The sequence below is a fragment of the Anopheles cruzii genome, chromosome 2 (genome assembly GCF_943734635.1).
Source record: "Anopheles cruzii chromosome 2, idAnoCruzAS_RS32_06, whole genome shotgun sequence".
Taxonomy (NCBI): domain Eukaryota; kingdom Metazoa; phylum Arthropoda; class Insecta; order Diptera; family Culicidae; genus Anopheles; species Anopheles cruzii.
In genome coordinates, this window is record NC_069144.1 from 15,347,582 (window position 1) to 15,363,425 (window position 15,844).

Below are 15,844 nucleotides of genomic sequence, written 5' to 3' on the forward strand. Positions count from 1 at the left end.
CAGCCCGCCATGATTTACCTCGCCCAGGTGTGAAGACGACGTGTAAAAGCGAACTTTCTTCTCGCAATCCCGCAAGGAAACCGACAGCACCACCCCACACTGTCGCGCACTCACCGCACCGAGCCAAGTTGGTGTGCCAAAACCACTTTTGCGAACGCAGGCAGGCCAACCCGACGCGGAGCACCTGGGCGCTTACACACAAGACACACCGGTGAGTGTGAGAGATGATGCATCGCGGCCGCCGGAAGCCGGTGCACCGTTGTGAATGGTGCCACCAAATGAGGTTGTAGAAATTCGTTACTTCCGCCCGGCCGCGGGTATGTCTCCCCCCCGGGGGTGGGGTGCACTATCGTGTGTTTACCAGCATTCTCCCCGCAGTTCTCCATTAGCTCTGGGTGCACCGGTGGACGTATGTGTGGCTCTCGAACTTTGTATGTGTGCGAAGCATATGTGTGTGTGTGTGCGGTCGCATGTGTACACTGCGCTCAAGATAATTGAATCGCGGTCCTGGTCTGGACGCCGCCGGGATTGAGTACCTTGGCTCGCGTCCTCGTCGTCATCGTCGTCGTCCGGGTTCGGATCCTGAGTCCCGGGTCCGGGGTTGTCTACTGCCTGGGGCCGGTTCCCTAAGCCCGAAGGTGAAATAAATTTGATGAAAATTGAACTCCCAACTGAAGCCCCCCTCCGGCTCGAAGGCGAGATTGAAGGACTGGAAAGGCAACCAATGACGGACATATTAGTTCTGGGGCTGGGGCCAGATGCTTCAGGGAACACCGTGTCGGACACCGTGCTCGGTTGAGTGTTACAAATTGTGCGCTAAAAACAAGATCCTTCCTTTGTGCCCTATAAAAATGCTTTTATTCGAACTCTAATTGAACAGATCTAAACGGGACGGCCGATACAACAACACCAACAGCGGTACGGGAACGCCAGGCGATGTGTCCCCGGTCAGCCAGGCAGACGACCGGGAACAGATAATTTAATGATTTACTGCTCCGGACTGCTTTTCCGCCATTTTTCAGACACTATCGACCGGCCTCATAATTTATGGCACTATCTTTGGCGGCCCCCGAAGCGTTTCACCCCCTCCCCTGTGCTATATTGGCTATTATTAGTGTGTCACATTTATTGCGTACAATCAGCGTTCGGATCCGATAAGATGTCTAGCGACCGGCGGCTCAGCACAGAAGACGCACGGCCTAATCTACCGCCTCAGATGCACCGATCGCGCGAATTAGTGACGCACGCCCCTCGGACCGGGTTATTTGGGATGCCTGTATCCGCTCGCGCCTTTTATCGGCTGCCGCTACACCTGATAGAGCACACAGTGCTCGCCGTCTCCGGGAAGGCAGGCCGAAAACGGAATGTAGAAAATGTAGCCGTCGATGCAATCCTTAAGGCTCGGTTGTCCCTTGGAACAGTTGATGTACTTGCGACAATCGGGATCGTACGGTAGCTTGCCCGTTCTCACCGTGCCGCAGCTGATCGGTGGTTCCGCTGTCGTCGAGGTTTGCTCCCCATCCGACGGCGTGTTACCATTGTACGGACATTGTTCGCCCCCGTACGGCACGCACCGTTCGGCCAAACTGTCGTAGATGTTCTGTGCCGGACACAGCATCATATCCCAGACGCCACCCATCAAACAGTTGAACGCCCCGTTACAGCACGCCGGAAAGATAGCCCACACGAGATCGGGCATTCCGTCGCACGCCGAGTTGTCCGGGAAGTCACCGGAGTAGAACACCTCACACCAGACCACACTGGCCGCCTCAGTTCGGTTCTGTAGCGCCATCCGGGCACCGGAGTGAACGATGATTTCTCCCGAGCCCCAAACCGAGCCCACGATCGCTCCGAGCAGTACGTAGATCACCGACTTGATCATTGCGCGACACTATCCCCCCTTAGGTGGGTATCCTTTGACGAGTTACCCGCGTGACAGCGAGACTGACAGCGAGTTGGAAGATTGCAACAAAACTGACCCCAAAAACCGTGGTTGGCATGTTCTTATGACTTAGAGCCTCCAAGGGGACGTTGGGCTTCCACGGTTCTTATCGCGTACCTCTTCCTGTACTCAGCAGGTGCGAATGGGCGGCCATCAGCCAAAAGGGAAGATAGGGAAGCGCTCTTATTGCGGACATCCTTATCGGCCGCCATCGTGATATTGCACGATCTCTTCCTCCGTAGCTCTGGAATTTGGTCAGGAATTTATCGCACCCCACCGAATGGCGTGCCCCGGCGGCGGAAATGCTTCAATGGCACGCACAGGTTAGGGCCTCTTTGCAGTTCTGCATCATGCGCGCACATCGCAAGAATTCAATGTGCCATTCGCGCAACTGAATCACTCTGCCTGATCCGTGACGCGATACTGATGGCTGATAAATTGGCACTCGCGCAAGAGTCACTCTTGGCAAAATGAATGGACTTTTACTGTCGTAATGGCCCTGTGACACTAACTTAATGTCACACGAGTTTAGTTTGTAAGGTTGACATCGTAAATCTGCTTTCTTATCACCAATTTAGCCAGCTGCCTCGACAACTGACCTGCGTTTCGGGCGGAATGATCTAGCAAACGGAGACACCCTATCTCGGTGTGCTAACGGTTCCATAGCAACATTGCTGCGAATGCGAATGACATCTAGTAACCATCTGCTACTGCTGCTGCTGTTGCTGCTCATTGAACTTTGACAATCAAATCGTGTACATCGAAGCACCAAGCATACATTTTAAGGTTCTAAGGTACGTTTGCTTTTAATTCCGATATTCAACTTTTGGCGGAACAAATTATGCAGGCTCGGCCAGCGCCAAATAAAGTATCAATTACAAAGAATACTTAGTATAAGAATATTTTCTTTTTAGAAATCCCAAAAAATCCTTAATACAGTTTTATAAATTTGTAGACTTTGCTTCAAAGTTGTGTGAACCACATCTCTCTACTAATATTGATTCCCTGCCACCCGATTGACACAGTAAATGGTGGTGCTGGTGTTGGTTTCATCGTAAAGTGCTCCGTCGGCTTCCTAATTGCCAACTCTCAACTGTTGGCCCGCTCTGTCACTTAAGTCACTATTATAACAGAATTTCCATCAAAACCGGCCCGGACAGCGTCACCAAAGTGCATTATGATACTGGCGCAGCCGTTTGATCGTGCAATTAATAGTATGACTTTACTTTGCCACCAACCGTAGCCGGAGCAGGAGCCAGAGCCGGAGCAGCACAGGCAGCAAACTTTACCCTTAATTTCCCCGTTCCCCGGTCCATTACCCCGTCGGCAGGGATCCTCAGATTTCGTGAGCTCCGGTCGCCATCCCGGTTATGCCATCTTCGCGCCACGCCGCACGCCCATAGCGAGTCATTACGAGAAAGATGATCTCGTCTCCGCGCGATGATAATGCGATTTGTGTGCTCTCTCGAAGCGCGGCTCCGTAAATGGACGGCGCTTCGTGTAAGAAAATGGATGCAACCGTAAATCAATTAGGAACCGTCAAAGAAGCAGTGCGCGCAGCGTACAAAATGCATCCCGTTCCGTCGCTGTCCTTAAGGATTAATGCGATTACATCGTGGCATCGTCGTACGCCCTGCTGCTGCTGCTGCTGCCGCTGCTGCTGCTGCTGCTGTGTGCCGGAAATCGTTAGCATTGATTGCTAATGCATTGTTTCTGGCGACGAAGCGCAATTTTTCGCGTCGCGTTGTTGATCCAATTGCGTAGGAGGTTTCAATGTCCGCCGGCTGCTGCAGAAGGCTTCGCACGTAATTTAACTACAGCCTGAATGGGCATCTGGGCACGATACTTTCGACAATCAAGCGCCTCCATCTCACAAGACAAGAGCTTGCGATGCTGCGCGTGAGCTTTCTCGGTCCCTCGTGGCGTCCTATTGCGAACCACCACCAGCGCACCACCACCACCTCCGCGTTTATTGTGAAACTAAATTTCTTCGGCACGTCACCGTGGCGAGTCACCGAGATTCGAAGGAAACCCCCAAACGGAGAAGTTCTTGCCACCTGACGTTCTGTGATATGCGCCGCTTCACCGCTAGCTGTTCGCCCGCTGGCATTAGGCGGAGGGAAATTAAAAACATTTACGTTACACTTGCCGCTCGGGGCTGTCTCGGGACCGAATGGGTGTCAGAACCGAAAACAAGGACCGTAGGGCAAATAATGTGTGCGGCGCGTTGCTGTGACAGGCGTTGTCTAAATTTTCAGACCCACCGCCAACGCGCGCCACCGCAGCAGCAGCAGCAGTAGCACCACATTCGAGAGTCGTGGCCACGTCCGTGTCAGAAAATGTCGTGGTTGTGAGCGTCCTCGCGGGCCCCACACTGGGGCCGCATCATCGGCCGGGAAGCAAACGAGCGAGTGGCACCGGCGCGCAATGTGACAATGTTCTCATTTGCGATGTTGTGTGTCCTGTGTTCGCACCACCCCGTTCGCTCGCCTCCGGTTCCCAGATCGCCGTCGAATCCTTTTCGCAATCGCACTCGCACAGATTCGTCAGAGGACAGGAAACTTTTCAACATAATTAAAAGCAGATCATTCCACGTAACGTGCCATTGCTTGCTAGTGTGTGGGCCAGGCGTGGGCGTGGGAAACCGATGGACGGGCGTCCGAGGGGGGATCCCCGAGGCGTTGACTTGATGGGCGCTTTTTGACACTCCTGCCTTATCGAACGTGTTTGCTTTGGGAACAAATGTAGGGGTCTTCCACTGTGAATGTAACGCTAAAAGGTTTAATTTATATTGTAATTTACCCAAGCAGCCTTGAATGGTCGTCTTGGTCCTCCCTAACTTCATAGCCTTAATGTGGTGTCTAAAGTAACAGGAACACTTCAGGTTCATTGCATACCTTTAGGCGTCACGACTCGATTTTCGAACCGATGGGACTCCCTCGTTCGACCACAAAAATGAACGTGCTTCACGTGGGGTGTGTCGTTTGTGCAACAAAATGTCCTAAAGATAACAACAAACGAATAACGTTGCCGCTGTGTGTGTGTGTCACCACCACCGCCGGCCGCAGCTTTTATTGTTTCCGTCCGCGGGCGCTAGGTGTAAATGCTGTGGTCTATATAATTTATCAGCTGCAGCGTCCCCAAAGTTTGCCGAATGGCTCACGCCCTGCAACGGTTTATGACTAGTGAAAACACAGTTTTGCTACAAAGAAACAGCGCTTCTTCGCGAGATTCTTACAAGACCGGCCGCGGCCGCGAGTGCCATTATGCTAATTTTACGATTACTTTCGCGCATCTGGTGCCGGGTCCGAACAAATTATTGCCCGAATGTCTCTGGCTCTCTCTCCCTCTTTCTCTCACTCGCTCGCGCCACGTTAGTGATTTGTGAAACGTTCGCCATTTCGCGGCCGGGCCGTTCTTTAAAATGTTTAATCTTTCCGTTCGCGCCGCAACATTTTCCATTTGCCAATTTTGGATGTTGTTTTCCCCATAATTAGGCATTAGGGCGGACAGGGAAAGGATTGCCGGGCGTTTAACTCGGTTAAGAGGGCCGCGTCTCATTTTCATAAATTAAAATTTATTCTCCATCCCAGACCGCCGAGCGAGCCTGCGAGAGTAGAATGTGATGTCACCGAAATTTACGAACCAGCAATATTTGATGTAATTTGAATAACAACATTCAGCTGCAGGCCGAGAAAGCCGGCCATCGTTCGCACCGCGCGGGTTGCCCTCGACGGGCGTCCAGCAATGCATCATTACGCGGCTCAATGACAGCCCGCGGGTGGGGCGTGAAGGTAAATCCGCGGCGCTAATTCCCTTTCAATAGTCCCGTTCGACTGTTACTTCCAAGCCTTGCTCGCTACTCGCTAACGCTAAACGTTCAATGAATCGCAATCCGCGTTCCCCGGTCCCCGGTGTCGGTTCTGCGGGTCCCGTAGACGCAAAATTGTTTCCACTTTCCAATTAACCTTCCACAATTGGCGTTAGAGTGATTTTGTGGCCGGTGCGGCATCGTGGCCTCGTGGTAGGTTTGCCGGGCAACATATTTTATCGCCTCCACTTTACAAAACCCCGAAAGCCATCCCACAGAGGGATGGAGAGAGAGAGAGAGAGAGGGCATCGTACAAAAGCCTGGCCGCGATTGAACTTCGCAGATAAATTATTTTGCGTAATTTGATAAATTAGCCATCGAATAAATATTTATAGTTTAGATGAATAATTTATCGCGCGAAACTTTGTACTTTGGCGAAAGCGAATTATTACAAAACCAAACGCGTGAGTGGGTATAGAGTGGTCGATTATTTGAGCATATTTTCGACACCAGCGGGCCGGCAAACGGTAAACGGCCAACGCGACAGTCATGTGTACAACGGGTTAGAATTTGCGGTGATTTTATTTGCCTTAAAGTGTATATAGTACCATACTAAGCGTGTAAATAAAAATAAAACACCGTTGAGGATCAGACCCATCCCGGTATCGGTGAATGTAAATGTTTTATTAAATACAGCCATTTCCATATATTCAGTTCATTATTGATCACCTTGCGGCCGTTACGCACTGTTGAGCCCTAATATGCCCGCCAGGGGACCCGATTGGTTCTGCAGCAAAACGTTATCGCACCGGATGGCCCACGTTTTCGCCAGAACCCGGTAGCCGCTGTTCACTCTTTGGTCCTGGCACACGCACGCAACCGCGCCCACACACACACACACAAGATTAGTGCGGCCCCGTTCAGTAAATCTGACTGACCCGCGTCGCCCGGATACACGGCGTCGGCGGTGGCGATCGCTTTGATAATAAATGCGATGATCCAATACGCAAAGCTCACGCGTTCCCGGCATTCCCTTTGAAGGTGGATGATGTTAACGATGTTGGTTGCCGAAGGCCGACCGTCAGGCCGCCAGGACGCTCGGCAAGCAACGCTGCGGCTACTGCCATTTCCCGGTTCCGATGCTCCCGGCGGCAATAACTCGTGCGCAACTATCAATCCGGTTTACTTCCGGCTCCGCGGGCTCGCCTGAAACGACGAAAATGGAGCCGTTTATTAAAGCGTTTGATGTTGTTTCAACTATAATACGCGTATTAATTTCCAACCGGCCCATGGTTGGGAGCGTCAGCGCATCGGCAGGACCCGCGCGACGCAATACGTCAAAATAGATGTGCGTGCCGTACCTAGTCACGGTGCGATGTGGCGATGCTGGAAAATGTGATATTTTGTCGCCCATTACAGCACAGGCTCCTGTGTACACTTCGCAACGATCGCAGCGCTGGTCAGCTTCATCAGCATCGTCGATTACTCACGCCGGTGACGCCGCCGATGGCTGCCGTGCCCACTTGGCTGCTATCGGACTGTGCAAGGCTGATTAAGCTTTCGTCATGGGCGAGAAAATGCAATAAAAATGGCAATAGTTTGATGCTGGTGTTTTCCAATTTTTCGCCGCACCAACAAACAGGATATTGCTGGATAGTTCTAGCGGCGGGCCATTTTCCTGTTGACTCGTAACATGTACTTACTGAAAGCACGACTATTTGCTGTTTATTGGGAGGCATAGCAAATGATTTTGGGCACAGGAATCGGTCCGCTGTTTTCAATTCCTAGCTTGTTTTAAGCAAATTGTATATAATATTTGAAAAAGCACTTTTATAAACTCACCCCAACATATTTGAAATCAGTTTAGTATGGAGAGAAAGTAAGAAAATCATCGTTTGTAAAAGCGAAACCGTTTCAATTTGAATTGAACGCTGCTCTGGCGGAAAACGCAAGAACTACGTTCACTTACGACGGTACCGCCATCTGGAAGTGGCAGTGGAAAACAATTCAAATTTAAATCGCAGTCAACGTGCGCTATCGATGTGCGAAGGTGGTCTGAATTGTTTTCGAAATGTCATAGATAAGTGGCATTTTTTCTTAATTTTATTTTTATTTTTCAATATAGTCAACTTGCAGTTCTACACACTTCTTCCATCGATGCTCTAATCTCTGTAACCCAGTGAGGTTGTCGCAGTTGACGGCTAACCGGTACGAGTCCAACGCGGTCACCGACTCCTGTTCCATTGTTCGTCAGCACTTAATAGCAAATCAGCACTTTATAAATCACTTCTTGTGCGTCGCAAATTATCTACTTGTTGATCTTTTCGAGCGAAGCTTTCTAGCAGAATAAAATGCTATTTTCCGCTAACGCATTTATTTCATACACGCACGGAGCACATGTTGTTTTCGTCCTTATTTCATGGATTCGTGCGTTTTGCTACAAACGTAATACGGCGATCGAAAATCGGTACATCGGTACTGTCGGATCGTTCCCTTTCTGTAACAAAGTGGCGATTTTGATTGGTTCAGTGCCGTCGCCACCTCGAATTCATCGTTTGCATCGCCGTCGGGGCAAACACACTGTGGGAAATCGCAGTAACCCACACAGCAGTCCAAAGGGGCGCAGTTCTATGAAAATTAATAGCTACTTCGGTGCTACTGCAAGTGTCGTCGGCGCCGGTGCCCGATATCGGATCGCTGCGGTCGATCTCGGACAAATTATGATTTAATTTCGTACTTCGCGCGTCGCAATCGTAATCGTCGCAGAGAGAGAGAGAGCAATCTGTGCGAACTACAAAACCATCTGCATGGTTTATATTTGTAACACATTCTTGTTAACGTTATTAAAACCAACCAAAGGAGCGATATACACTGCTGGTCAATGAAATAGGTAACTGTATTTTAGCTGCGTTATTTGATCATTTTTCAAAACCTATTGAATTCACAAGTATTACAATGATAGCATAAGATAGAAGTACTAAAAATAAGATAAAGATAGTCTAAAATAAGTGAAAAATTCTAGGAATTCGCTTATTACAATAGAAACCTGTTAAAAGGACCTGGTCAATAAAATAGGTAATTCTGCGTATATGGCAAATTTTAATGAATTTACACGGTTTATTCTTTTTCTATTGTCAAAAATCAATATTTTATTTCAAAATTAGTCAGTACCCCGTATATCTACCGTTGTTTTGGAGCACTTTATGCACTCTTCTTGGCAGCGAATCGACCAAATCCTGACAAGTGTTTACTGGAATGGAATACCATTCCTGCTGCACATTTTCCCACAATGCATCTTTGTTTGAAAAATATAGTACAGCTAACTTTAGCATCAAGGTATTTCACAAGTTTTCAAAATGGTTAAAGTCAGGAGACTGACTTGGCCAAGGTGAAACTGACACATTATTGCCATCAAACCACGATATCATAACCTATGACGTAGGCTTGGGATCGTTTCTGGTTGAAATATCCATGTCAGTGGCATGATTTCTTCTACGTAAGGCAGCATACTAGGCTGCTCATTAAATTCGGAGCCTCGACAACTTAGAGCGCTGCTAGGAGTGTAACTTTTGTTTTGTTTTATTTGTTCACTCTTCATATGAACGTATGTGAAGTTTCATTTCAATCGGACACTTACTTTTTTTTTAACAAGCCATTTAGTATCGACGTGTCACATTACTTTTTTACAGCTGTTATGACGTCATCATTTGATGAAAAACCCTTTCCGTGCACGATTTTTTTTTGGTTTGAAAACAGATGGAAGTTGCTAAGGGCCAAATCTGGCGAATAGGGTGGATACTACAACAATTCGTACTTTAATTCATGGATTTTTGCTATTTTCAAAATGCTCTTCTGTGCAGGGTGCGTTGCCCTCATGAAAGGGGTTGTTTTTCTTCTGCAAACCGGGTCTATTTTCACGAATTTTCGCTTTCAGTTGCTCTAAAATGTTACAAAACTAGTCAAAATTTATTGTTTTATCAATTTGCAAGTAATCCGTTAGCAAAATTCCATTCGCATCCCACAAAACTGATGCTAACATCTTTTTAGTCAATTTCTGGACGAACTTGTTTCGGAACTGAAGAAAAAGGTTCACACAACTCCTTAACCTCTTGTTTTGATTCAGGATCATGGTAATAGACCTAAGTCTCATCCCTAGCGATGATTCAATGCACAAAATCCACTTTATCCAATCGAAAACGCTTTAAATGTTGTCAACAAAGATGCATTCGAATGCGTTTGTAGCAAATGCGGCACCCATGTTGCAAACAGCTTTCAGGAACCCAAAACTTCAGTCAAAATATTGGTTATACTGCTCAATGAGTTGGCTAGGGATGGTACTTAATTTCTATCAGTGATTGGACGATTTTCGAAAACGATATTCTGTATTGTTTTACGATTTTCGATGTTGTGTCTGTTTTTTGACGTTTTTGACATGGATCGTCTTAAAGGCTACTACGACCGCATTTAAACTCAGAAACCCCTCTTTTAACCACCTAATTAAAGGTAAAGAGTCCTTATACACTTTCAACATTCGTTCATAATTTTCCTTTGCTTTTAAACCTTTCAAAAATAAAAATTCAATCACTGCACGATACTTGGTTTTTTCCATTGTGAAAAATACTGTGACATGTCGATACTAAATGGCTTGTAAAAAAAAAAGTAAGTGACCGATTGAAATGAAACTTTACATACGTTCGTTTGAAGAGTGAACAAATAAAACAAAACAAAAATTACACTCCTAGCAGCGCTCTAAGTTGTCGAGGCTCCGAATTTAATGAGCAGCCTAGTAAATGTCTTCCATAATTGTTTTATACTCGAAAGCATTCATGGTGCTTTTTATTCTGAAATAGGGACCTATACCAGATCATGACAAATATTCCCAAATCATGATACTTCCACCTACATGTTTTAAAACTTTTTTTGTAAACCTGGGATGGAATTATTTGCCAGCAGGTCGTCAAACATTACACTGAGAGTCCGAACGAAACAAATTTATTTTGGTTTCGTCGCTCCATAAAATATTATGCCAATTTTTCGTAGCCCTCGGTACCTTCCCATGAACGATATTGAGCAGCAAACTGTTACCTCATGTGTAATTTTTTTTTAATCAATAGTGGCACTTTTCTTGCAATTAGCCCTGGTAGATTAGCTTCTTGTAACCGCCTATAGACAGGTTTTGGGCTAATAATGTTATTTATTATTGAGCAAATCGCTCTGGATGCATAAAACGGATCCGCTTTTCCCTAAAATGATATGCGATGATCTATCATTGGTCTGGTTTTTCTTGGTTTACTTCGCGTTTCCTTTGTTTTTTTTCACAATAAAGCATTTCTCACAAAATTTACTGATTTTCCTAGTAGTTCGGCGATGCTTTTGTACCTCGCGCCTTCGTTGCGTAGATTATTCACAATCTTTCTTTCCTCAAGGATTGCAATGAGTTCTTCTGCCCATTCTAGATGTTCTACCAGGAAAAAACCCTTTTTTTAGATTCACAATTGAAAATTGATTGCAACAAAACCAATTAAACAAATTTCGTTCAAGAAGTCGGGTGAAATTGCATCGTATACAACGAGTTACCTATTTTATTGACCAGGCCATATCAGACCGCTGTCAAAATAAGTTGTAACACACCTGTCACTTTTGACATAAGTATCACCAATATAGCAAAAAAATGACATAAACTAGTATATCTAAGTACAGTATTAGTTTGGTGATCATTGGTTTAGTAATGGCTTGAGTACAGTTAAAATTGTATCAGCTTCACACAATTACCTATTTTATTGGCCAGCAGTGTAAATTGGTTCTTTCGGTCCGAAACGACGGAACGGAGGTGCTGAGCATTATTTTTTCGGGACGTTTCCTTTTTTACGTGCCCTTATGACCTTTCCAAAAATGTAATAATGTACGATCTGTTTGTGGAAATGTGCTACCGAGGTCCAACACCAACACTAACACCGTGGCGCACACCACACAACAGCGAGACACTTTTGTTTTCGCTCGAGTAGTGAGCGTGTGCCGGGCCCACGCTCCACCGGCGTTTTTTTTTTCCTCTTTGCACCTGGTCACTTTGCAACGCATCACAGGGTCGATCAGTGTTAAGCCAGGTTCAAAGCAAAGCGGTTCGTGATCGGTGCGTCCGCAAAATTCTGGTGAACCTGGTTAACACTGTTTATCTGGATTCCTACATTTCGAGCGGGTCCACAAATGTCAGGTTTTGCAGTTCGTTTCCCGTTTTGTGCAGTTTGAAGTGAGTGAAGTGTAATTTTCGTCCTGAAGCGTGACCCCGCCGTTGAAGCGCCGCGAACGACGACATCGACTTCAACTTTGTTCATGCGGGCTCCAGTTCAGTTCGAGCCGCGCCATCTTTAAGCCCGGAGCTGCCTTCCTTGGTTTTTGCTCGGACCACGTCGCAGGTAATTTTTAAACCATACGGCAACGTTGGGGCCGGCATCACGGCAACGGCGTACGGTGCGGTGCGCACGCCGGTTCCTCTCTCGTTCCCTCTTTCGAATTTCGAACGCTGTGTCGTATGATTGAACGCTTTTCGTAGGTAGTGTCCTCCGATGATGATAGCTCGCCGCCGTGCACACCAGCGCAGCCGTGGAAGTTTGTGTTGGGCTCGGTTTCAGTTCCCGATCCCGTGATCGGTCGCTCGTTCTCGTTCGCCAAAATTTCGCTATTAACCTGTCAGTGTGTGCGTGTCTGATCAGAGAAGGTAGCGATAGCGAAAGCAGCGCAACGCGACACACGACGCGACAGGAACGATCACATTTGCGGTATTTCCATCATTTCTCAGCTTTACGCAGAGGCGAGAGACTTAATTGTATCACATGGGTTATGAAATAGAGAAGCACGGAGAACGGTACGGTAACGCTAACGGTGGGAAGCTTTTTCCAAGTGTTTCAGTTTTATTGCTATCACGTTATATTCTCTTAAGGATGTGCTATATTCTTTGACGCTAAAAACTAATGCAAGTCCCAATAAAAGGATCCTACCGGAGGGGTCTACATGCATGAGCGTTTTGACACAGGCATTAGTAGTGAATTTTTAACACTTAGTTTCATTACTTATTGACCCACGCGGTGCCGTGAGATGTGCCATTTCAAAGCAATTTCTCGTAATGTGATCGGTCGCAGCTTCGCACGCAATCACCGATATTTACCGTTCTGTTGGTCGAGCAATTAACTAATTTTACACAGCGAAGCGTTCGTCCTCCGAGACCTGCCATGTGCCATGTGGGTCCATAGAAGGAAGGTGGTGTTGGGCGACGATCAGCTGCTACAGGTGGTATGAAAATGCACCCGAGCGATCGCCTCGTGTTACTCATCACAACTATTATGGGCAGAGCAACGTGCCCAACCAACAACATTGCGATCGATTAACATGCACAGCTGATCAAAACGTGGCCATCCAAAATGGCCAAAATTTGCCATCTTCTTTGCCCGATTAGTGCCGGTGTTTTCTGCCGTAATGGAGTGAGGTTATGTGAGGTGAAGAAAATGATAGGAAAATTGCTGCCTGGCTGCCTGTGCTTTTCTAGGGCAGAGGGGTTACCTTTTGCTTTTGGAATAGTTATCCCTGATTCCCCTGATCCCGACCGATTTTGTAGTGCAAAAATAGATCGTTCCAGATTCGCTTTGGCTCACGAATAATTAGTGTGCGGGAGACCAAATTTCCAAACTCCTTCGCCAGGTGGCTTAAATTTCGTCTTCCACCAGTCCGACGGCGGCGGACGAGTTTAAATTCTCCCGCAAACGCTTTGAAACAGGTTGGAAAGGTTTCCTTTAATCGGTTGATTGAGTGGCAGAGAACCTTGGTTGGAGTGAAACTTATCTTTTCTCGCTTCTATCGTTGCACAAGCATCCAACCAGCGGCATATCTGTGCTTCGCATGTTGTTCCCACAGGGATCAGGGAGCCACAGTGCGCTGCATGCTTCCCGGGTCGGGACCGTTCGTGCAATGGACAGTCTGCTCCGATTTGATCTTCACAGCGGAGACGCACAATATGTCAACGGCGGTTTCACCGTTCAATGGAGCTACGTACCGCTACCGGTACCGCTAAATTAACACTACAATAACTTCAACAACCGTGTTTCACATTTTAGTTGATGCCCGAGCTGTACCTGGCGTTTATCACCAACAAAGCTTTGACAACTCGGTCGGACGCCAAACCGGCCAGGGAAGCGCGGGCTCAGCAGTGGAAAATCCTTGATGAAAGATTCCGTGTCGAGGAAGGGACCTGTTAAAATCACCTGGGCCACATCAAGGTTGCGGCGTCCTCTCTTGGTCTCTACCCTTCAGATTTCATCATTCGATTGGGTTTAATTCCGTGGGAAAAGCTGCCAATGGAGCTGCGCCCACCAACTTCACCGGCAACCACTTCGGGGCCAAGCACATCAAACGCTTTCGGCTCACTCACCAGCGAACGGGTACACACCAGGCCTGCTAACAACCAGGTAAAAGCAGCTGTTCTCATCTGTCTTCCTTCGCATACATTGCAACAGCAACTAACTATATATGTTTTCCGTTATATTTTAGCCACCGGCGGAGGCTAAGGACGGTTGCGTTTCTTCGCCAAGCTTACCCCTTCACCAATAAAGTTGATGAAGATAGCGATGGCGACGATGAAGAACTCGACGCCAACTGAGAACTGCCCGGCCGAGCTCCTACTTCACCACCGTGCGTTGGGCCTTTTTGTAGGTTTTGCTCGCTGGATCTCTTTAATTGCCGAAAAGTGGAGCTGCATTATTTCTACATTCCAATGGACTAGGGGCTGGGAGCGATCGAACAATGGTTTTGCCTTGTCAAAGCTGCTATCCCCGCTTTAGCCACCGAGACGCTCTGCTGTTCCATCGCTTCATGCAGCGATCCTTGTTCGGTTTTGCTCGTCAGTAGGAATTCATCAATACAATAGACGCCGGTGTCCGCCAGAGCTAAAGCCCCTGCTTCCAGCTCCCACTCACCATCGTCACCTTTCACAGCGGCTGCCGTTAGGCCGGCCGCGGAGCAACCCATACCGTTGATGTACACGGCAGGGCTCGCAATCTCGGATGCAAACTTCAGCAGTTGTGATTTAGCCAGGCTCGGATCACCGACCAACAGCAAGTGTGACTGTTCCCGAACGGTGGTAGAAGAAGAATCTTCACACGGACGCTCCTTGCAGGATGCCAACGACAGTGCCACAGTCAGCTTCACTGGATGCATACCGTGAATGTGGGGGGCGATCGATTGGATTAGAAAATCCCTTGCCGCCAGCGCACCGATAGCTGCCACAGCATCGTCCCGATCGGCTTCCGCGCACATCTTATATTCAAGCTTGTCTTTGGCCCAATTGTCTTTTATGCCTTCGCGAACCAAGCTGTTGGCCCGCAATGCGATCGTAATGGCGGTACGTTGGCCAACGACCGGCGGTTTGCTGCGATGTTCCATGCGGCCTACGACGGTGACGTGATCCCCCGGCCAGCAGCCATCGACGAGGTCGTCCTTCAGTGTCACAGTCAATGAGGCCGGCGCTCATAATTTCCGTGATGCGAATGTCCTGTACATCTCTATAATTCTCCTGCTGCGGTTATTCCGACACAACTTGCAAAAAGCTCCCGCAGCTTGCGGCCCTGCAGGGTCCTGGTTTGTCGAAAATGTACAGCCGACAGTAGTCTGCATCTATCAGCACCTCCAGCCGGCAGCGTGCCCACTTGTACCATCGTCTGTACTCATAGCAGCGGCTCGGCGTGATCCGAAGCACACAACCTTGTACCTGCACAAATTCGCGAAGGTTTTCGGTGTCCGGAAAGGCCTCCTGCTTCCCGGGCAGGTTAAAAAAACGTGTATGACAATTTTTTTTTTGTGTGACTGCTCCCGAACGGTGGTAGAAGAAGAATCGTCACACGGAAGCTCCGTGCAGGATGCCAACGACAGTACCACAGCCAGCTTCACTGGATGCATACCGTGAATGTGGCCCTCTGTTGGCCCGCAATGCGATCGTAACGGCGGTACGTTTGCCAACGACCGGCGGTTTGCTGCGATGTTCCATGACGCCTACGACGATGACGTGATCCCCCGGCCAGCAGCCATCGACGAGGTCGTCCTTCAGT

The 15,844-nt window shown here is 48.0% G+C and overlaps 1 protein-coding gene across 1 annotated transcript in view; it reads right to left on the bottom strand.

Annotated features, from left to right (window-relative positions):
• Positions 1–14,519: 14,519 nt before the first annotated feature.
• The window catches only part of LOC128278517 (DNA helicase MCM9-like), a 1,885-nt gene continuing 560 nt past the window's right edge, over positions 14,520–15,844 (bottom strand). The window contains 2 exon segments of the mRNA XM_053017246.1: positions 14,520–15,264; positions 15,266–15,549. Of these exon segments, the coding sequence (XP_052873206.1) occupies positions 14,520–15,264; positions 15,266–15,549 (1,029 nt within the window).